The 23,326-nt window shown below is 34.8% G+C and overlaps 1 protein-coding gene across 1 annotated transcript in view; it reads right to left on the reverse strand.

Moving 5' to 3' along the window:
• The window catches only part of LOC150104387 (uncharacterized), a 382,513-nt gene that overhangs the window by 55,903 nt on the left and 303,284 nt on the right, over window positions 1-23,326 (reverse strand). The window contains exons 11-14 of the mRNA XM_090396468.1: window positions 9,765-9,882; window positions 7,937-8,001; window positions 4,551-4,700; window positions 1,278-1,319 (exon numbers count right to left, since the gene is read on the reverse strand). Of these exons, the coding sequence (XP_090252594.1) occupies window positions 1,278-1,319; window positions 4,551-4,700; window positions 7,937-8,001; window positions 9,765-9,882 (375 nt within the window). The remainder of the gene's footprint in view (window positions 1-1,277; window positions 1,320-4,550; window positions 4,701-7,936; window positions 8,002-9,764; window positions 9,883-23,326) is intronic.

Raw genomic sequence — 23,326 nt, forward strand, 5'->3', positions numbered from 1 at the left:
ATGTGTGTGAATTTATTTCAACTTCTGAAATGTTTTATGCAAATGGAAGATATAGTTTGAATTTATACATAAGCACTAAATAAAATTTACAGCCCTAAATTTCTTACTTGTAGCTCTTCACATAATGTAATTATCTACTTGTAAAATAAAATCTTTAAACAAACTAATGTACAACAGTTAAAAGACTGCTATACTATATACATATGGTAATTCTAAAAAAAAATTCTTTATTTTTAATGTTTTACTTTTAGGATATATTTTAAAACAAACAATAATTTATTATTATGCAACACCTCCAATGATTCATCAAGGAAGGGCACATTAGAACTCTCCATTTCTACTACTTAATCCACCAACTACACAGAACGCCACATAATTCCAATAAAATTTTAACTTTAAACAAAACATTAGTAAATTATTAAAAATTATTGCTTTAATCAAATGTTAAAACTAGGCTTCCGAAATATGTTTAGCATCCAAGCACCTGTGTTACAATAAAGGGCTTATAACTTTCCAAGTGTACTCATTCTAAGTTTCCAAGCACAAATATACATTGTCTGTATAGGCAAATAGTGTATATTTGTGTTGTAAATCATTATTGCATATATTTTAATGATGCCTATAACATTATGCAAGCATACTGTTTTAAAAAATATAGCATTTAAGTTTACATTTTTTACTGTAGGCACTGGCTTCAATTACTCCTTTATATAGCACTAATAACGAAAATAAGAAAACTGTTATCCATCACTGGATTTGAGATTCAAATCTGGAAGGAGACAAACATTATGTGAGTGACAGAGTATACCAACTACGAGAGGAAGGGGAGGATACGTTTTCATATGAGACAGTTTTCAACGTGCGAAGTATCGAGAGAATTCCATTTTTCGGTATGCATACACATAGCCCAACTCTAGGAGTATCTGTATGGCCAGAGTGAATACTTATTACCGCTACAAGAATCGCATAAAATCCACAGAGTTAGTGTCTTCAGCGAAGATAAAAGCAAAATGTTTTCACTAAACCATCACTTTTCAGTCGGCATATTGAATTTAGAAACTCGAGTAGCTCTCGAATTTCTACATTGAGCTTAGATTTACTACATAGGATAAATCCTAATTTACACCAAAAATACTATTACAAGCTATATATAATCTAGAAAGAAATAAGTGTTTATGTTAAATAATATAATTTAAGGATAGCTTCTCAAATGAAATATCGCTCTCCAAATTCATATATATCACACACTTTTATCTTATAAAATTCAGTATACTCACTGTTGAAGTTTGTCTTTCCACAGTTCTTTTGTTTCCAGTGAGCTGTTAAAGAAAATGCATCATATATAGTAGCATAATATTAAGGATATCCTTGTATGCATATCTAACTTCTATCATACAAAAGTTATGTCCTTTCAAACGACGAATATTCCTCAACACGCGCGAGCACACACACACACACACACAGTGAAAACCACTAGTAAACGCAGTTGGACTAATTGCGTGGCTACGTGCAAGAAGACACATGGATGAAGTTGGGTATAATAGGGCTGTCCTGACCTCCCACAACATAGGTCAAAGTTCATTGGAGGAAGGGTAAACAATACCAACTGAACACTTTCTCTTCCGACGTCACAAATCCCAGTAGGTTGTCCAAGTTTCTTGGAACTGATGACATCTCGGACACCTGGATAACCTTCCTAAGAAGCAGCCGGAGGCATATGATAACAGAAAAGACCAGTGAAAATAACATCCACACCTGCAACCACTTGATAAATTAAAGCAGCAGTTTTGGATGTTTAAAATATATATATATATATATATATATATATATATATATATATAATCGAGGAACAAACACAAAGTAGTAAGGAGAACCAGCATTCAATTCACCTCACAGCTGGTAGGGTAAAGTGAAAATAGTTTGTTGAAAATAAACAGAGCATTAATATTGACAAAGCATCTGTTAAAGAAATTTATCCAAGCTGATACGTATAGCTATACCTGAGAATGAAGAGTTAAGCTATGCTATCTTCAGAAAAAGCCATTAGCTTCACAGAATTATATACATTAATAAAGTGTTGCTTGCTGATGAGGAAACCTAAAACTGGATTATCGAAAGAATATATATATATATATATATATATATATATATATATATATAAAGAAATATCTGGAATTGGTTGCACTTTACAGAATCTTTCCGAGTACAAACATTATTTATATGGGGGATTTGCATCTCGATCTCTCGAGTATAATCTAATCTTTTCAGAAAATTGAGAGGGATCAAATGAGTAAAAATTGTAATTTCTACTATTCTAAGTAGAAATTACACGCGCGATGTACATGATGTATACGGTGAAACTGCAATAAAATATATATATTAATAATCTAAATTAACTTTCAGTCTGTTGCAAATTAGAAAATGGTCAAGAACTACAAATGATATTCTGAAGTGAAATTTATAAAATTTGGATATTTAAAAACACAACATTTACACAGAGTAAACGGCGCGTATGTATTTTAAATATTTAAAGAAACTTCAATGTAAATATTTTTCAAAACAAATTATTCGTAATTACTTGAGGCAGAGTGTCATTTACTATTAATATTATTTCTGTATCTTGATTATGTCAAGTAATATTTGTATTTAAATATCTCCATTTTGTGGAAACTGTATTTTCAATTTTAAAAACTAAACTGGCACACTACAAATAAAATTAATGAATGCAATAACATTTACTAATATAAAAATAAAATACATGCAAGCAACCTACAGAGAAATACATGCAGTATAAAATACATGCAAGCAACCTGCAGAGAAATGAATGTTAAAAATACCAAACGAAGCATATGAAAGTCTTCAAATACGGAAAGGTAATTTTGACAGGAGCTGGCGCACAGAAATACTTTATTAAACAGCTGATAAATCTACGCCAGCAGGATTTGATAAGAGATCCTTTGGTTAATGTTACATTTTTTTACAATATTTCTAACTTCTCACCCCAGGCATCCTACGTAACGAATTAAAAAACAAATACCCAATATTCAGATGTCTAATAACATTTTAGTCTCGTAATCTTGTGAATGATTAAAATACAATACTTATTTACTGGCCACAAAGTTACTAATTGATTTGAATCGCTATAAAATTCATTTTTAAGGGGGGGGGGAAATAAAAGTATATATATATATATATATATATATGTTATTATTATTATCTTCGTACTACAGAAATGTAGTTTGTCCAGCATACGTAATTACCAGTTTCGGCCTAGCAGGAGAATTTTCTAGGAATTAACTTAGCTGAATACTTTCCCTGGGGGTTATTAACTTTGTCGCGTGACTACCGACACTGCACACTATATCTTGTGACCTACACTATGCGAAACTGAACAACACTGGCTCTCATTTCCGTACTTTCTGTTCTTCCAGCACGAAGTCTGGTGTGATATTTGAAAATTGGCGATGCTAGAAATGGAAAAGTACAACTACCAAAGCTCAGGGCAAATAAATACAGTTGAATATATACGTTAACGATGCCACGAATGTTAATTGCAGCAGTATTACGGAAGTATTTTAACTGTTTTGTTATATACTTTGATTTAAACGAACGCACTGATTTTGCAGTCCAGGTTTTACATACACTCAAAAAAAAAAATTTCCATTACATATAATGCTGAAAGCTGTAGATAGAAACTATGATACATCAATATTGCTTGTAGATTAGGAATGCTAAAGAGCAACAGTCCCAACGAATGGTGAGAAAGGAGAAGTTGGTAACGGGTAGGTTTTTTTTTTTTTTTAAGTTATGTAAAACCTGGACTGCAAAGACAGTGCGTTCGTTTAAATCAAAGTATGTAACAAAACAGTTTGGAGTTGGACTGCATATGGCTGTTAACCAGTTTTGGTAAGTTAACTAAATTAAAGGTTCGAAATAATCAGCATAAATAAATCATTTTAACGCCTGTTAAAAGTTTTTCTTTAATACCAATTACTTCCATGTAAGACCAATACTTTAGTCTCATCGGAAAAGAGTTTAGAAAATCTTTATAATCGCAGAATCCAAATTTATCTCTTTTCTTTGAAAGCAAACCTTTTCCACTCAGGAATGTATAGCAGTGAACTAGTATTTTTGGTTCTCATTGTGCTAGTAGGACACCAGCAGAGTGAGGATCCATGATAACCAAACACGTTTTAAGCCACTTAATCGCGAAGCTAGTATCCAAACTGGTGATAAAAATCATGTGATACTTGGGGAGGGGCTGGGAAGAGTTACACACGCATATTTTAAAATCTTTCCAAATAAGGTAGGCTATTGAACTACAATGGATTGTTTTAGCCTACAGACTGTGGGTGCCGGTTCAAGTTGAATGTATCGTTGCTCATAATTGTATATTCCGTGATCTCGAACTTTTCCATGCCTTGAATGCGGGCATAGAAGTAGATCATCTGACGTTGGATTAAGTCGCTTTAGTGTTATCTGTTCCTTAGAGTCATTAATAAATCTGTGCACTAATAAGAAATCCAGTTTATGTGTCAAAAAACACTCACCTGAATGTCACAACTACATTAGTAGTCGGCCATCCAAGAACGAAAGAAGTGTCTGGCGACTTGGACGCTTCGCAAACATCTGCAAGGCAGTCGGAAATCCATATTTCGCACACTCGAACCTTCTCCTTTAGCTTAAACATCCCACCGGACCTGTTAAAAATTAAAAATTCATGAGTTTGTAAAATTACAATGTAATTTATTTTTAAAAAATTGTAGATTTTTTTCCCCCTCAAATTTAGGAAACTTATCAAAAGATTACAACTTTGCCAAAGTTTCGGATAACAATAAGCGTAACATTATGGCTAAGCTGCTTCACACCTTTTGCAAAACGGTTTTTCTCGCATTCCAAAACATATCTGAAGCACTTTCAATTTCACAGTAATTTACAGAAGCGAAACTACAAAAAACAGATAAATGGATAACATTTCGAGAAGCAATGCCTTTGCTCTACTTACTTCAATTTCGTGCACCGAGAAAGAGTTGGCTTCACTGGAGTAACGTTCTCACATGGACAAAATTGAAAGTCGAATTCTGATTAAAAACAAGTTGGTAATAATTTGTTCTCAAAAAAATGCTTAAGGTCTTTGCAACACTTCCCAAAATTCCTGGCATTTTTGAAATTGTGATTTTCAACTCAACAATCGTTTGCAGAAAATAAAATTAAAGCGTCCTTATCTAAAAACAATTTCAACTTACAGTAGGCTGGTCTCATTCTCAATTAAATAATTTCTGTAAACAGTTCCACAGGATTTAGAATGGTAAAGAATGTCAGCAATATTCACCACATTCTCACAATGAGTTTCAGTTTCCACATGGGAGATATTTATTTGACTCCTAATTCCCTCACATCTTCCTCCTTCCCAAAACAAGTCTAATGCTCACTGTGGAATGGTACCATTATCACTGAGAACTGGATAGCTGTTATAAGACTAAGAACACAACACTAACTGCATTTTAATACAGAGCATTAACATCTTCTGAAAGATTTTTGGACTAAATCTATTACAGAGCTCCAAACACCTTTAGTTGAGAAACCCTTTGGAAGGTTCTTCGCACTCAAGCTAGGATTCGAACCCAGAGTTTTTCCAGTCAAAGGGCATCATCAATACCAACAGAGCGGGTGAGTGGATAGTTCATCTTAAGTTGAACTTTTGCCTTTAAAATTTCAAGGTTAATTTATTTGTTTTTGCTATTTCAGCAATTGCCATAATCAGTGAAGTCAATGTGATGGAATTATTTTTGTATTTATTTTTTTTTTAAATTAAGTTTTATTTGTGTTGCTATCCTGAGTTCTAAAGAAAAGGTCGCCACTTTGTAATGTGACGACAAAGTAGATATGCTCTCTCCCCGCTTTCCACATAAACCAACAGTTCTACTATATCATGAAACTGATAACGGTTTATACCCACACTTCATGAGGATATAATCCTATTAACATGCAGGGTTTTGTTGATGAGTTAGACAAAAAATTATTAAACTGCTATGAAGTTTCATCGTTTCGATCCAAAAGTTAATGACTAAAGAGACAAAAGTTTATTATTATTACATGAGACATCGTAATATGACTCGTCCGTAAGGGCACTCTATTCTACTTCGCTACAAAACATCTCACCTACTACTTAATTCTCCAAAATACACATAACGGCACCATTACCATCGACTCCACTTACCATCTATCGCCACCATAATAGTATTTTTTATCTGTCAATTGCGTGTGTTCTCATGGCCGAATTGCTTGTACGGGACATGGAAAACTTTGCTACCTCCGGATGAGATCAGTTGGACTTTATATGGACTTTTTCAACCTTCAGTTGAAAAAGTCCATATAAAGATTCCTCTCGCCACATTGAGAATCGGAGGGCGCAATATACCGCTGTTCTTCCAATTGCGCTAAAGGCAATTCTATCAAAAAAAAAAAAAAAAAAAGACCGATTGTCGTCTGCATGATGGTTGGATAGCGTTGTTCAGGATAGAAAAATATTATTCCCAAAAGTTTTGTATAAACATGCTATGTACTCTAAACAATCAAAAACACCATACATTAAACTACAAATAAAAATCTTTCAAGAATTAAAATTCATATAATGCTGAAATTTCAATACATGTTTCATATCCAAGTGAGAATATAAGCACACGCTGGTGAAAAAACTTGAACTGTTTACCGAATGAGAATAACAGGCAGACTCTTCCAACGAACGAGAATTCATAAGAACATTTTGAAATCTCTACAGTCAGTTTACAGACTGGCTTCTCAAAGTTAGTATCTCATTTCTAGAGCAAAACAAGTCAGGTAGATGGACTGCGGATGCTCTCCCGATATAGATCAAATCAAAATGAGACGCGATTATTAAAAGATGGTCATGAGAACTATTTTGATTGAAACACTGAGAGTATATATACAAAAGATAATTATTTGAACTTTTTTTTTTGTTTGTAGGGAACACACGCACTAGTTCCTCGGAGTTATTCCTTTCGAAGTACGATCCTTCTGGATATTGAAAGATTCCTGATATTCTTCTGTTGCTCTCATTTCATCAAACACTCGTTTGCGTGTTTTGTACCTGTCATGTCGTATATCCACTATATCTTGCTATAGTTTCTCTTTCAGACTGTGTTTCACACTAAAGAAGACGAAGAATGTCATGGGAAGCATGACTGAAGCATATTGAAAAATGAATTGTTAGTACAGAATTCTGTACTAACAATTCCTGGACATTCGCATAACTACCGTGGTATAGAAACCAAGTGTAAAAAGACTATTTGCGATTAATTGTATTTAATCAATTAAGTCAATCAATTAATCAATATAATAAATCAATTTTAATAAATAAAGATAATGGTTCTGAAGGATAATAATTCGTCAGTCTGAATTTGGAAAAACTATTCTGATAAATCAGCCCATCTATATCAACAAAAGTAATCATTTCACTCTACTATATAGTTCAAAATATGTACTGTTAAAAGGAAAGATCAAAGTAAAATACAAGCAACAGAAATTAGATTTTTTAAGAACAGTTAAAGGATGCAAAAAATCGGACCATATAAAAAAAGAAAACATTAGAAGAGAACTAGGTACAACTTAAATGAAATGATCAAGGAATATATAGAGAAATGAAAAGAGAATTTATGTAGGATAAAGCGTTATCAACTAAGAAGATAAACAGGCAAAGAAGATAAATAGAGAGACAGGAAGACCATAGGCAAGATAGAGAGACCATTGAAGCACATTGTTTAATGAAAATAGAACCATACTTCTGTTAAACGAGTTTCTACTGAGAAGGAAGGAAGGAAATCTATATTTACACCCATATTATACATCCCAATATAAATTTCCCTTATCCTGCTTTACTTACTACACTAAATACGTAGAAACCAATTATACTAACCTTGGTTTTGCTATTAGCAGGAGATCATCGAACAGAAAGAGGTGTCTATCTTGTTTCTGCACGCCCTGAAAATAAAGAAATTCTTTATTCATCAAAGAAACTCTTTCGTTCATAAAAACTAATTTTTTTTTACCTTAAGTCCTAAATACTCGCTCTTTTTTCACGCTCCGAATATCATTTAGTTGTTCGATAGCTGCTTAACTTTAGTTTCCTGAACTGTTGACAGTATGTCTTAATTTCCATTCTTTTATGTGAATGTCATTCACAAAAAGTTATTCAGTGAAAGCTAGAAACAAAAGTTGGAACAACCCACTTCAAGCCTCCAGTAGTAGAAGGTGGTTTCCCACACGTCTCTCTACTCTCGGTAATTAATAATCCAACTTATTTAAATCATTTTAAATTACATTCATCTGTTTCGAGTGCTAGCAATTGTTGATGTCTTTATTCGTCTCTTAAAATAATTATTCAGTCTTTTGTTCATCGACTAATATAGAACATCCCCCCCTTTTTTTTTTACTCTGACTCTAAATCTTTTTAAAAGTTATTTCTTAGCACAAACCAAATACGAGGCATGTTCAGAATTGCACCTTTAATGAAATCAAAATCTATATAGGGTAAGAATGAATTCCAATGCAGATAGGTTATCTACTTGTCGAAAGCCACGATTCACTTGAAACTTCCCAGAGAATTCACCTTGGATTTTGACCTTGCATGTCATGTTGCTGACTGTTATGTTTGATTTATCAATCACACATCGTAATTGGAATGTGCATCGGACATATTTATTAACCTTATAGAGAAATGGATAACATACATTAACTCTTTCGTTATAAATATTTCTATAATATATGCATAACATTTAATAAGCTTATTTATTTATTATTATTATTTTAATACAAGGACATTTTACATTCTCTCTGTATTTAGATAATACAGAGAGAATGGTAAATAACGATAAGGCTGTATTTGAAAAAGTGATTGTTGTCACGCGTTCACAATACAAGGTCAGGTCATTGCAGCACGTGCAGGAGATCAGTAATGGAATCAAACCGACCCCAACAAATAAATGCATAGACGGTACATAAATTTTAAATATGGAGTAAAGCAATAAATTTACACCAGCTTTTGAATTTTTGCAGAAGGCGCTGTAATCTCTTAAAACCTTCCCCCCCCCCCATGTAACATATTGGAAGTAAGATATGCATTTTTAATTTACCGCTTAAATTGATTTATTGGCATATTAGGGTAAATGAGTTTCCAGGATTGCAATAGAGGCAACAGTTAAGTAATACCACAAAGAAAAGATCAGATTTTAACTAATCGAATTTACTGACAGTACATAATTAAAGATGCTAGATATACAGTTAGTACTATTGAACATTGTTTTCGTATATATGGAAATAATAAATTATCTAAAAAATAGATTAAAAGAAAGAGGACTGGTTATGAATGTATGTTGAGATTGGGATTGATTATAATTGCGAAAGGAGACAAGTTATTGAGTCAGCATTATGACGGAGTAAAACCCAAATTTCTGGGGATGGGAGGGGGGGAGGGAGAGATCTCTATATAAGTCTGGCTAACTCATTTTTAACTGTAAAGCCCTCTTAAATGTTCTTTGCGTCCTAACAGAATTCCAATCTATCCTTCCAACTAAAGGGAAAATGTTTTTATTCTTTTACCATCATTATTATTTTAGATTAGATATCTGGAATATCTTCACAATATCTAGACGTGGCGTGTAAATGTGACTGTATATATCTCAAAATGTTTCTCCTTTATCCCATATTTTAGAATCGTGATTCCGAATAATAACAACAATACATACCATTGTGAAATGGACGGAGCAGTCTATGATAAAGGTGCGAACAGTTTCTTCGTTCCATGCCTGTTTCTTTTTCGGAGCACTCGATTTTGTTCCATCGGCTTTTCGTGGATTATCAGTCCTGAGGAGGAAATAAAGCTATATTCATTAAAAATTGCATTTCCGAAATCAGTGACAATGAAACAATGGATTTTCAGACTAAGCATATGCAGTATAGACATTAACCAAAAATGTTGTGCCCTGACTACTGTACCATACAAACTACTATATTAACGTGTGTGCATTTTTCTTTGCATGGGTCGCTCGTACTCTTTAAAAATCCAGTATGACTTCAACAAATGGCATCAGAAAGTTTTAACGATTCAGTTTGACAACCTCAACAAATCTGCATTTGTTAAGATGTATTAATAAATGCAGGTTTGTTAAGATTAATACCATGTTAGAGAAATATTATTTTCCAAAGTGATAATAATCCGGGAAAAGGAGGAAAGATTTCAGCATCGAAGGGCAAGGTAGCAGAAGACAGAAGCGCACTCACAAAAGGAAGATATAAGTCAATCTATACTGAAAGAGCAACAGCACAAACTGTACCAAGTTCAGTTCATGGGCGTTAAACACTGTACAGTCTAAATAGTTACATGAAAACTTCAGGCAATAGATTATCATATGCCCTATATATTAAACCGATTATCACTTCTGTTATTAATGACAAGTAATGTACCAATTCAGGGTCTCACACTTTCATAATGCTGAGTAGAGCATTTTCCTGATATAGTTCGGCCCTGTTCAATGCATTAACAGATGAGGTTTATATAGCACACCACGTCCCATACTGAACAGTTATCTGCAACCTATTGCGTAGTATCCTGGAAAACATTTTCAGTGAGTGCAGCATCTTCCAAGATAGACAAATGCTCCAGTCAACTATATATTTATTCGAATCAACGCCAAAGTAATTGTTTAATAATTTTAAAGAATAAAACTACACACCGAAAACTATATTAAATTACTCTGCAATACAGTAAAGGAGTCCAATTGAAATATCTCCAATTCAAAACGTATCCTCAGTACTGGCTAAAATAAGTTTAGCTCTTCCACGTAAATTAAGTATCGCGACTTTTCATACCAAATTATTTTCTCATATTATGAAAAGTTGCAAATAGCCAAGCTGGACTGAAAGAGGCACTTCAATCACAACCTCTGAATTGAGTCTCTTGACTCTATTTGATGCCAGTTATTTAAAATATTAGGAATACATATCTCATTTTGCTTTCCCTTTTGAAAACTTCCAGATTTCTCTTCTTGGGATAACTAAAACCTCTCGCCTTCCCTGGGACAAGCACATCACATCCATAGCCTTCAAAAGCTTTGTGTCCCTTTCCACTCAAACATTACTTTTCACATCTAAAACTCTAATATGAATCCGCTCAAACCTCAGGCTACTGTTCTCTCGATTGGGATGGTATACCGAAAACTTCCTAATAATGATTGATATTTTCAGAAAAATCAAACAGTCTGATTAATAGATCATTTCGATCTCACAGACGTTCTGTGTTATGTTTTTATATATGCATATATTTTGCCGAACAAGTCACCATTATTTCTCCACTTTCCCTTAAGTTAACTCGTCAAAACACGGTAGATGCTGGCGTTCATTCCTGCACAATTCAGGTGCTCATTCTTCTCTGTCGTCTAATTTATCTATTTTAAGGGAAAGAAAAGCTATTCCAGAAATGTAGCAACATATTTCTTCTCAACCACGCGTCTACACATCGATCTATCGTTTTTACAGCTTTTGACGTGTGGATTGATTATATATATAATCGCAGATAAAACTCATCATAAAAGAAATAATGAAAAATTTAAACAGAGGAGCTAGTAGTAGAGAAAAACGAATACGAGTGGCTGAAATGTAGTAACATAATACAAATTGGAAGATTGCCCAAATAAAGACTGTGCTTCAAATCAACAGGAAAAAGAAGACCAGGTTCAAATTGATCAACAGCTTCTGCATACGAAATTGGCCACTGTGGTCTAAATCCTTGAAATGAATTATCGCGATCCTGTTGATATTTCCTAGCCAACCAGTGACAAGTGATGGGCTAAACACGAAATATGTAAAACTTGCCTTTCTTATAAAGTGTATAACTTATTTTTTTTAAAAAAAAAAGTGTTATGTGAATAGAACCGCAAAAGTTTGGACATCTTGCGTACTTTTAATACTGCGGGTGTGCTGAGGGTAGATAATCAGGGAGCCGGGGATAATCACGATAGTAGTCTCACTACAAGCGATGAAAATTGTTTACTACCCAATTTTGTTTATTTTAAATGTGTAATAAATCGTGAGTAGCATTTTTATTAAGAATGTCTAAACTTATATTTGTATAGATCAAATACAAATCAATTCAAGTATATATAATTCAAGTATATATAATAAATCAATTCAAAATTTATTTTTAATTCATTTATTTTATTCATTAAGTTTATTAAAAAAAATAATTTCGTATATTGCACTTCTTTTTGTATATCATAATGATAATTAGATATATAGTCAACTTTGTCTTTTGTCTGGATCAGCTGCTATCTACATGATTTTTCAAAAACATTGCACTTTATATTTGAACGAAATTAACTGGTTGAAAATAATATTCCTCGCATTGGTTTTACTTTAATGTAGAATGTTGGACAGCAGTAGTATGACTGCTAAAGAACCTAGTATTATCGTGAAAATACATTCGCTCTGCGACGACAGACACGTACGTTACAAAGAGATAAGAAAAATGCAAAAGGAGAAACAGTACCACCTAGCGAAAAATTAAATCTAGCCTTGCTAATAACTAAATAAAGTTACTTTAAATTTTTCTGCCCTTTTCTAATTTAATTCCTTAATAAATAAATGGTGAAATTAATAGAATAAATATCTAATAAGACTAAGCAATTCGATCTTCTCTGTACTAGTTAAAATACTTAAGAGCGATTCATACGGGACTAGTATTAACGAAGAGAATTTATTTAAAGGAATACTTTCTCCTAAAAAAATAATGACGTTGGGGCGGAGGAGGAACAGTCAAATCTTTTTGATAAATAAATGTGCTACAAATGTTCTCAAAGCAGTCGCGTGTGGGTAAGATTGTTTCTGTCGGTTCAGAAATGATAAGAATGTTTCGCGAAACAGAACTATTAATAGTCAGGTGATGTAAGAGGAAATCGAGTCATACAACATGCTTTTTTATTATTATTTCCTGTGTATTGAAAGCCAGTAGAGTAATTAAAATTCCACTTAGGTTAAATGTTAGTGTTTTGACCTTTGGCTTTGGAGAAGTCAAGGATACCTAGGTTTTTGTTGTTGTTGTTTTGTTTCCTTTTGGCATTACCTACAAAAGAACTCGCTTCTTTTTTTTTTTTTTTAGCCTATTCGCAATTTTAGTAATAAATTCCCAATCTTAGGCACTTTGCCTTCAATAAACTATGGCTTATGAGGCCAGCGTATTTTTCTATGTATTAATTCTGGAACGATCTTTTCATTTGAGGGTGAATAGCAGTCTCTCCTGCCTCCGTATGCGTATATAATTCGTCCTTAGATGAAAATATGGTTAAAAGTTCTTTACCTCACAGACGAGGTTGGAATACTAGATCTTTCCAACTGAACGACATCGTTAATACCGATTGAGCTATGGGAATCGTTTTCAAGGCGTAAACAAAGTTCATTTAAATCGTACAAACGTTGGAAAAGCAGAAAGTACTTGTTGATATTAAGTGTGGCATACAAATTCTGAGCAATGTAAAGAAAGATAATTCTGTTCACCTTACGCCTCATCTACCTCTGTCCTCCGTAACAGCCTTCATCGTGAAGTAATTCCAAACAACCACAACCAGCAACACTTCAATAAATATGTCAATAAACTTCCTTCTGAGTCCTCACCAGCATCCCGCACACGGCGTTGATTCCCTTGGGCATAGACGCACCCTCATGCATAATGAAGCAATGAGCTATATCTGAAGCTCTGTTGCGTTAAAGCACACTTGGAAATTTGGCTATTCCTTCCATTGAATCAAAGGACAAAAAATGCGATTGATTTGGCGAATGTATTTGTATCAATTTACATGCTAATAAGTGCAGAAAGACTATCTTGTGAAAAACTATTTTAATAAATCACGAAAAATGGGTGATGCTTTTTCTTTGTCGTTACGAATGGCTGCATGCAATAAATAAACAACGATATATTAATATGAAATACAATCATTGTATGCGAGACTCCAAAATCTCGCGGTGCCAGGATCCTCCACTGACAGAAACGTGTCCCTGCCAGTTGTCCTCTGGGCCTTTCAGGCCAAACTGACATGATTTATGTTGTTCAAATACAATGATATTCAAAATAAAGGAATAGATTGTACTTCTTTATGAATTCTTTATTTCCAGATATAAACATGAGTTATACGTCACCCGAAAACTATCAGATATTCAAGCACTCTATGTATGGACTTCCTGTAATACGACATACAGCGAAACGATAGTTCATTTCTTGCCAGACTCTCTGTAACTGCCGAAGTTCTTGTAATGTGATGGGTAAGGGTGGCACGTAAACCGTATCTTTAACGAATTCCCAAAGATAAAAATCGCAAGGGATCAGGCCTGGGGACATGTGTGGTCATTTGCACAGCACAAGATCATCTTCCTAACCCATCCAGCGGTTAGGAAGAGTTGAGTTGAGAAACATTACAATGGAAGTAAGGCGCCCCATCTTATGAAAATAAAGTCAGCAGAGTTGTCTTCGAGTTGAGGGAACAACCAGATTTGTAGCATATCGAGGTATGACAGTCCAGTTACTGTTCTCTTGACAAAGAAAAAAGGCCGAAAATTTTCTTGCGAGAAATAGCACAAAACACGTTCACTTTTGGTGATTTATTTTATGTTCAACTTTCGCAGTTGGATGTTTTTTCCCCATATTCCCAGTTATGACGATTCACTTCACTTAAGCGAAAGGTTGATCCATCAAAAAAAAAAAAAAAAAAAAAAAAAAAAAAAAAAAAAAAAGAGCCGTGCTGCGAAGGCATCGTCCTCGATGTCATCCAACCTTTTTACGCGAAAGTCTAACCTTTTTTCCTTTGGTTCCTGGGGTGTAGTGCCTGCATTAACTGCAACTTGTAGCCTATCATATGTAATCGTTTCCTGAGAACGCGCCATACCGTCGTTTGGGGAATTCCTTGCTTGCGCGGCTTGTGGATTTTCTTGGACTGCGTTCCAATAAACATTAGTACATTCAATATTCACTTCGCAAACATGGACGACCTGGACTTTTTCCTTTACAGATGCATCCCTCTTCTTGAAATTTTTTATTCCATGAGTAAATCTGCTTATGACGAGGAGGTTCTTTCTTAAATTGAGTATGCAATTTATGTTGAACTGTAATTACAGAATTACGTTTTGCAAATTCGATAACCCAAAATGCTTTCTCCTGCGGCGATGCCATTTTTGTTAACTCTTTGAGCAAACGACTGAAGGATCTTTTTGTTTCAAGCGCGCTTACAGCGCCTCTAGTAGTAAGAGCCTGCTACTGGAATATGGAAAAAAGTAAAGTTTTCCTATAAGGTGATGTATAACGTGTTGGTATCGCTGGAAATAAAAATTTCGCAAACAAGTACAGTCTACTCCTTCATTTTGAATAACCCTGTCTTTGTTCATTTGACTCTTCAGTATCTCTAGCAATGGACATATTAAATTTTAAAAATTCTAACTGACATCAACTGTCATCTACTGCAGTGCTTTCCAAACTTATGGATGTAAAGATCACTTTGGAAAAATTAAAATATTTCACGGTCCCCATCGAAAAAAAAAAAAATATAGTAATACAGACATATTATTATAATATTTATTGTATTTATATTCAATACAAAACATACACAGCGAATATTGCAAAAATCAAATGCAAATATTACATTTTTAGCATCTTACATATACATTTGACATGGCACATTATCTTATATTTTTATATATGTTACCGGCAAAGTGTGAAAACAGGCATTCTATAGAATGTCGAAAGTGGGACGTCAAAGTATGAAATGCTTAGATTTTCACACATTTCCTAGGCATTCTATAGAATGCCAAAAAGCAAATCGGCAAAGTATAAAATACTCCCGGGAGTGACTTTTAATATCGCAAGCCAAGTGATGTGACGACGCTCACCTCAAACAGAGAGCCAGAGCACTTCCTAACCTAACCAGAAATAGTTAGGTTACGTTTGGGTTAGGTTAGGTTCATGCCGCCTGTGGACATCAGAGTAAAGACGATGGAAATGAGAAAATAGAAGGTTATGATGTTAATATTTTGTGTACTCTTTGCTTCAATATTGAGAATGCTGTCGAAGGTAAAATTCGATCTAAATTGAATCTGGAAAAAGGTCGAAAAAATGAATATGGATTCCAACAATAAATTTCCTCCTGCACCTACGGGGGCTGCTGCGCGAGTTCTTATCCCAGACGTCGACAAGGGACGGGGTGACTCACGCAATCTGCTGGCGGTTGTTATGAGTGTGACAGACGATGGTTTTTACCGACTTGGAACTGCTGAAGGAATTTTAAACCAACTCTATTCTTCTTCTTTTCTCTTCCATCATCTATGTGGATGATAATGAGGCCGAATGAACTCTTTCCACTTCTGTCTGTCCTGGGAGAGTCCGAACAATTCTGTCCGGTTTGGTATCACTTGTTGTGATTTGGTTTTCAGGTCTTCTTTTATTTTGTCTATTCATCTAATTCTGGGCCATCCTTTGGATCTTTTACCTTCCATCGTTGTGTTCAGGGCTTTAGATGGTAGTCTTTCTGTTCCCATTCTGGTGACATGGCCAAACCATCGCACTTTCTTGGATTTTGTCTATTATTGTTATTTCTTGTTTTAGCCGTTTCCTTATGTCTTCGTTTCTTAGTCGATCCAGCAGAAATACTCCAAGTAATCTTCTTAGCCAACCCATTTCAGTAACTGATAATTTTTTCATTTCAGCCTTTTTGAGATTCCAGCATTCACTTCCATAGAGGAGTATTGGGAGGACCATTGTTTCATAGGTTCTTACTTTTGTTATTTGTTTGATGTCTCTTGACTTCCATATTTTATTAAGTCGTCCAAATGTTTGGGATGCTTGACTGATTCGTCTGTTTATGTCTTTTGTAATTTCACCATTGTACTCAATAACTCCTCCAAGGTAGGTGGAGTTTTCTACCTGCTGTAGATTCTTACTATCAATTTGAATTTTCAGATTGGTGCTTCTTTTTCCTATTTGCATAATTTTTGTTTTGTCTATATTTATATTTAATCCAGATTTTATACACTCCTTTATTTGATCAGAAATTAGCTGTAGATTTTCTTCTGTGCTTGCAAGTAATGCAATGTCGTCTTCAAATTTTAAATTTGTCACATTTTTCCCACATATTTTGATTCCGGAATCTTCATTGTTTAAGGCCTTATTGGTTGCTTCTTCCAGTGTAAGATTGAACAGATCCGGTGGCAGATTGCATCCCTGTCTTACTACGCTCTCTGTGTGGAACCAGTTGGTTAAGGTGTCCTCCATTCGTACTGCACTTTCAGATTTCTCATACAGATTCTTTATAGTTCTCTTCTATGGATTGAATTAAATGCCTGACGAAGGTCTATGAAATTTATGTAGCAACTTTGATTGTACTCTAGTGTCTTTTCTATTAGCTGTCTTAAGGTGAATAGTTGATCAATTGTGCTTCGCCCTGAAACCGACTTGTTCTTCTCCTAGTGCAAGTTCTATATATGGCTTAATTTGTTTTTAGAGTACTTTCGTAAAATCCTTACTTGGAATACTAAGGAGACTAATGTCTCTGCAATTATTGCATTCTGTTTTATCTCCTTTTTTGTATATAGGAGTTATGACTGATTTGATCCAATTAGTAGGCACTGCTTCGTTTTTGTAGATTCTTTCAAATACTGTTTTTAATGGTCCCAAAACTTGTTCCTTTCCTGCTTTTAAGAATTCTGCATGTATTTGATCAGGTGCTTTCCTAGTTTTGAGTTTTTCTATGCTGTGTGCTATTATTTTTTAAGTAAAGATATTTGTTTCCTCTTCCATTTCAATGGCTGGAATCGTAATATCCTGGGAGCTGTTTTTATTATATAAATCTTTGAAGTATTCTTCCCATCCGGCCATTCTTTTTGTTTTACTTTCAGTTAGTTGTCCCTCTTTGTTTTTGATCATTATAATTTTTGTTGTCCGTGTCTTACTAATTTGGTCTATTTGTTTATATAATCCATGAAGGTTATTTTCTTTTGATAGCTTTTCTGCCATTTTGCATTTTTCTTCTAACCAGTTATTCTTGTCTCTTTTAACTAGTTTTCTAATTTCTCTGGTTAATCTATTATACTCACTTCTGTTATAGTTCTGTTTTAGTTTCATGCTTTTCCTTTGATCGCTTAACCTTTTTACTTCATTCGAGATCCAATCCTTTTTACTTCCTCTTTCTGTGTAACCTATTGTCTTTTCTGCCGAATTTAATATTATTTCCTTTAATTTGCATCAATGTTCTTCGATGTTTATATTCTGTTTTGGTAGTTTCTTCAGGTTTAACCAACTCTATCCCAGATCACAATTCACTTTATGTCCCAAGGACTTTCTAAGAGTTGGAGACATTCCTGACCATGAAATAACTCTCCGGTCAGCAGCTTCCGCTCTGTCCACGGGTAGGGCCAAGGGTTCGTGAGGTGTACTTGCAAGACCAAGTGCCGAAATTTGAAGTGCTTTTGTATGAAAAAGGCAGTTAAGTGCAACTCAAAATGTCATTCCAGTCTACCTTGTAGCAACAAGTAGTTCATCACTGGTCCTTTTCTCTTTTTGTAGAAAAATCCGGTATCTTACATTTTGTACTTCTTACATTTTCACATGCATCTTTTCAATAAAAGCCTTTTTCATACTTTGCCGAAATAGCATTTGTCATTCTATATAATGCCTAGGTATTCTATACAATGCCTAGGGAAAGTATGTAAAATATTAAAATAAAACAGACATTTCATACTTCGCCTAAAAACGTCACGCATTCTACAAAATGCCTGCTTTTCACACTTTGCCGGTAACATGTAGATATTATCTATCTTATTAGTCTTAAAACATTCTATAATTGTTTTCATAATTTCAAGCCCCCCCCCCAACAAAACTAACGGCTCCCAAGGGGGCCGCGGCCCAGTTTGGGAAGCGCTGGTCTACCGTAAACGCAATTCAACTGTCTGCTCTTATCTATTCACATTAGTTGCAAAAAGATAATAAACATGTAACAGTGAATTCATAAGTTTTTTGTAAAAATGTGCAGAGATACAAAAAAGGAAGCACTCTGCTTTTGTGTAAATTTTGAAAGTTCTCATTTACATTCTTTTATGTGCATGACTGCATCCCAAGTAATGCTCAGGCTGCGGTCTGTTTCGAAAGGTGTTTTTCTAGTAAGCACTGAAAAATTACAGCAGTACAATTGAAATTTTCGATACAAATTTCTTTTCAATGGATATATATATGCTTAATTAATTAATATGAAGATTTTTGGTTGTTACGTCAGTATTGACAAAGATAAATTAAGAAATGTCCACGTGTCACAAACTTTTAGTCCGTTAGGACGAAAATTTTAATAATAATAATAAAATATCCTAATAATAATAAGACAGAGACCAAAGAATAGAAGTCGTTTGTAGAACAGAAATTAAAACAGTAAAGCAACCGAGAAAAAATAAAATAAAAATCCTATCGAGAGTCTAGCCCGGTTAAGAGAATGTTGATTGGTTGAAAAGCTACTTTTAAAAGAAGTTTCTGGAATCACCACTTTCAAGTGTCTGCATTATGACTAAAAACAGCTTTTCTCTTACAGAAGAAGGTTTAAATTTTTTTGCTAATATTTTATTTTATTTATTTTTATTATTTATTTTTTTCCTGCTCTGTCGAAAACTCCTTTTTGAAGTTCGTGAAGAAACCGTCAAGACGGGAAGGGTGTAATAAAGAAAAGCTTCTAGGAGCCAATTACCGTTATTTTGTACCAGTCTTTGTGCCCGAGTGTCATGTGCGTTTCGTTAGCTGCCGTCAACAAAAGCTTTTTTCCTTTTCTCAGCACAGACAAAGATTACATTAGCAACCGTGCTGCACTCAACATCCTGAGTCACGTGACAAGACTGGTATGCTCTCTAGTCCTTGACCGTAGTATCACCCGCTGCACCAGATAATGGTGGGGTTTAGACGGTCAACGTGACACCATGGAAACATCCATTACAACCGTTAATCGCTTTTCAGAATGCAGAAGAGAATATTAGGCAGCTTACAGACGACTACTAGAGGATGAGACCAACACGTCTGCCGAGTGCCAACAATATGGCACGTGCTACATGAAAACACGGCGCGCACATTCCTGTGCGCAGAATACAAAACATGACTCAGGGAGGGAGTAGGAAAACGAGCTATGCAGATGACAGTAATGCGCCTATTTACAATAGGGAAAAGGCCGTGAAATGTCTAAAGAGATAAAGGATATTAGGGAGAAAGGGATATTATTAGTGATAAACCTTATATAACAATATCGGCGGCTCCATCCTGGGCATCCGCTACAACTGCAAATTCGGATGAAGCAATTTTCATATTAATTTGTTACATCAGCTAGGATTTTACAAAAAAACACATTTTAATAAGTTAGGAGCAAAACTTCGACAAAACTGTGATATAAACATACGGTGACAGTAAAATCAATATACGTAAAGAGGCAAATCTTCATGTCCCTTTAAAATCAATATATGTAAAGAGGCAAATCTTCATGTCCCTTTAAAATCAAGAACCCTAGCCATATAGCAGTGGCGGATCCAGAATGAGTGACGAAGGGTGGTTGCAATAGTAAAAGAGAAAAACAAATATGAAATTTTAATCCAATAACAAAAAAAATTATGTCTGACTATATTTCCCCCTTCAAATATAAGTTTGGAAGCGAGTACAACAATGTTATAACTGACAAATTGAATTATATTAATAAAATTAATTATAAATAATTTATTAGCAATTTAAATATTTCTCAATCACCAATTGCAATATCTGTCAATCTCCTTTCCTCGCTACTCCAAAATTGAAATCCGGCTCCACCCAGGCCTGCTGTGAGGAAAACTGAATCAAGCTCTTCTTTTAAGTTCACCGAATTGTAATGCCGGTAACTGCAATGCCTGTGACCAAATTTAGCGTTCATAAACTTAAAACTTCCTGTGACTGTTCATGACGTGCAGCGAACAGCGAGACATTTCGAAATGGCTTCCTTTGTAGTTCAGAACTGGTGCAGGAACTAAGCCGGATCCAGATCTTGCGCAAAAATGACTTTCACCGTATTGACACAATGGATGAGTATAAAAAATGTCTGTTCAGAAGAACCAACCTTAATTGGCTTTCATTGTCAAAATGAACTATAAAAGAGATGTCTCCAGCTTTTTAAGACATTTCTGTATTGAAGATACGTCAGAAGATCGAGCCGTTAAATTTGCAATTAAGATACTGATTCAAGCGTTCAGCAGACATCCGATCATTAAAACAAAAATAAATAAATAAATAAATAAAAATAAAATATCTTAAGTATATCCGGTTTTTTTTTTTTTTTTTTTTTTTTTTTTTTAAGCGGATCCTCGAAATAGTCACTGAGAAGAAATAAATAAAGCGATTTTCTCGATCCACTTGAAATAATTGCAGCGGAATTCACCTTTGAGATATTACTTTTTCTTTCCAGCAATAAATATCTAACTTGAAACCACAATTTGAAAGAATTAAGATATGTCCAAGGAGAACGCTTAATCCTCTGAGGGTGAAAAATGCATAAATTCTACAAAATACCCAATTCCTACTCAGATATTATAAATGCTGAAACGTAACCATAGTCAGAAAATGTGTTCGATGCAGGTTTATGTTTCTGAGGGGAAATTGAAGCAAAACGATACCAGACTTGCTAACGGAGACTAAGTAAGTAACTCAGTGCCGCAGTTGAGCCATTTACCGACTAATCACCGCCATGGTCTGACGAAATCCGACACACGTTAATACCTAAGAACAGTGTACTACAACCTGGAATTCAAATTGGCCTCAGGCAGTTCCGAAGGAAGTTGACGAAAAATAAAAAATAAAATAAATGCTTTGATGAAGGATTATAATATGCATAAGATGATGATTATATGAGTTAGGACGGTCTTTATACAGTATGTGTATAAACCGTAAGCCCGATGTCTAAACTTAGAATTTTTTAACATTTTTTACACTACTCATGTTTGCAATTAAGATCCGTTTTTTATTCTTATAAAAGCAACATAACGTTATGCTCTATCTACGTTATGATCGGAAATTACGAGTTCCGTCTTTTTAGGTATGTGCTCGTCTAAAGATGACATGATTATTTTTACAAGAAACTATTCCTGGTATGAAATATCTGCAATAAACTATGAAAGAAACGTAAGCCTATCTTTTAAACTTTTCTCAGGTGATATTCGTCTCAGATTTGTGACATGGTTGAGGAGAATGTATGTCACTAGAAGCTTTTATCGGCTTAGCGCTGGTCTCCCTCTGTCATTACTTGTCATGTGTAGAGAAATGCCTTCTAATTCACTCCCCTGCCAGCCGTTCTTTCAGTAAACGATTCTAAAGAAAGGTCCGTGTTGTCGGGTCGGACCAAAAGAGATTCGAGTGATTTGCAAGTACTCTATGGTCGTGAAATGCGGCAGACAGATCATCAAAGCATCGAGAGGGAGAGGAGCGCCGCACATGGCCCTTGTGGGGATTGAGCCCGCAGCAAGGACAAGCGAAAAGGATGAAGTAATCGTGACTTGATTATGTTACATCTCGTAGCCGATATTTCAAGAGGCCGCCATCACCGCTAGAAATGGAGCTAGATATCCGTCATGAGGAGGAGGGTGGGGATCGGTACATAGTTATGCCTTCTAACGACCACCTTGCGTGCCGTCCACGTTCGTCAGAGGTTTCCGCACCGAAGTAACTCCCCAGTGATTCGCACTTGAATTGCAATGCACGTGAATCATGATATGAATATATGTGGGAACGGCCTGTCGGCTCATTTGGCATCTTTCACTACTGCAAAGTATTTTTTGTTTGTTTCTTTCGCTGTGATAGATGTAAAACACAAACATGCAGAATGATGAATGCTACACGAACACAGTGTCAGTTAGGACAGCCTTTATTGAACATATCCTCAAATGGAGTTCTAGTTGCGCCAGGGGAAAAGTCTCCTTCTTCAAAGCCTTCTCACCCCCATATCCCACACAATTCTTTCCACTCAGTTAACATAGTTGAAGTTCAGTGGCACAACACTGCCTCTGTTATCAAGGAAAATATAACTACAAACTGAGAATTAATAAGAAAATAATGTAATTTGAATTTTGTTTAAATGAGATATACTTCAGAACACATTTTTTTTTTTAAGCATGTCCACCATTATAGTCATTTTCATCTCCCCCCTAAAGACATTCATAAACATCCGTGCCTACAACGGCACTCGAATGCCCCCAGTGTGTTAGTTGGAGCAGATGCATTATCCACTTGGCCAAC

This window comes from Typopeltis vanoorti, chromosome 8 (genome assembly GCF_054136105.1).
Source record: "Typopeltis vanoorti isolate ZY-2024b chromosome 8, IOZ_Tvanoo_1.0, whole genome shotgun sequence".
In the NCBI taxonomy this organism is placed as follows: Eukaryota; Metazoa; Arthropoda; class Arachnida; order Uropygi; family Thelyphonidae; genus Typopeltis; species Typopeltis vanoorti.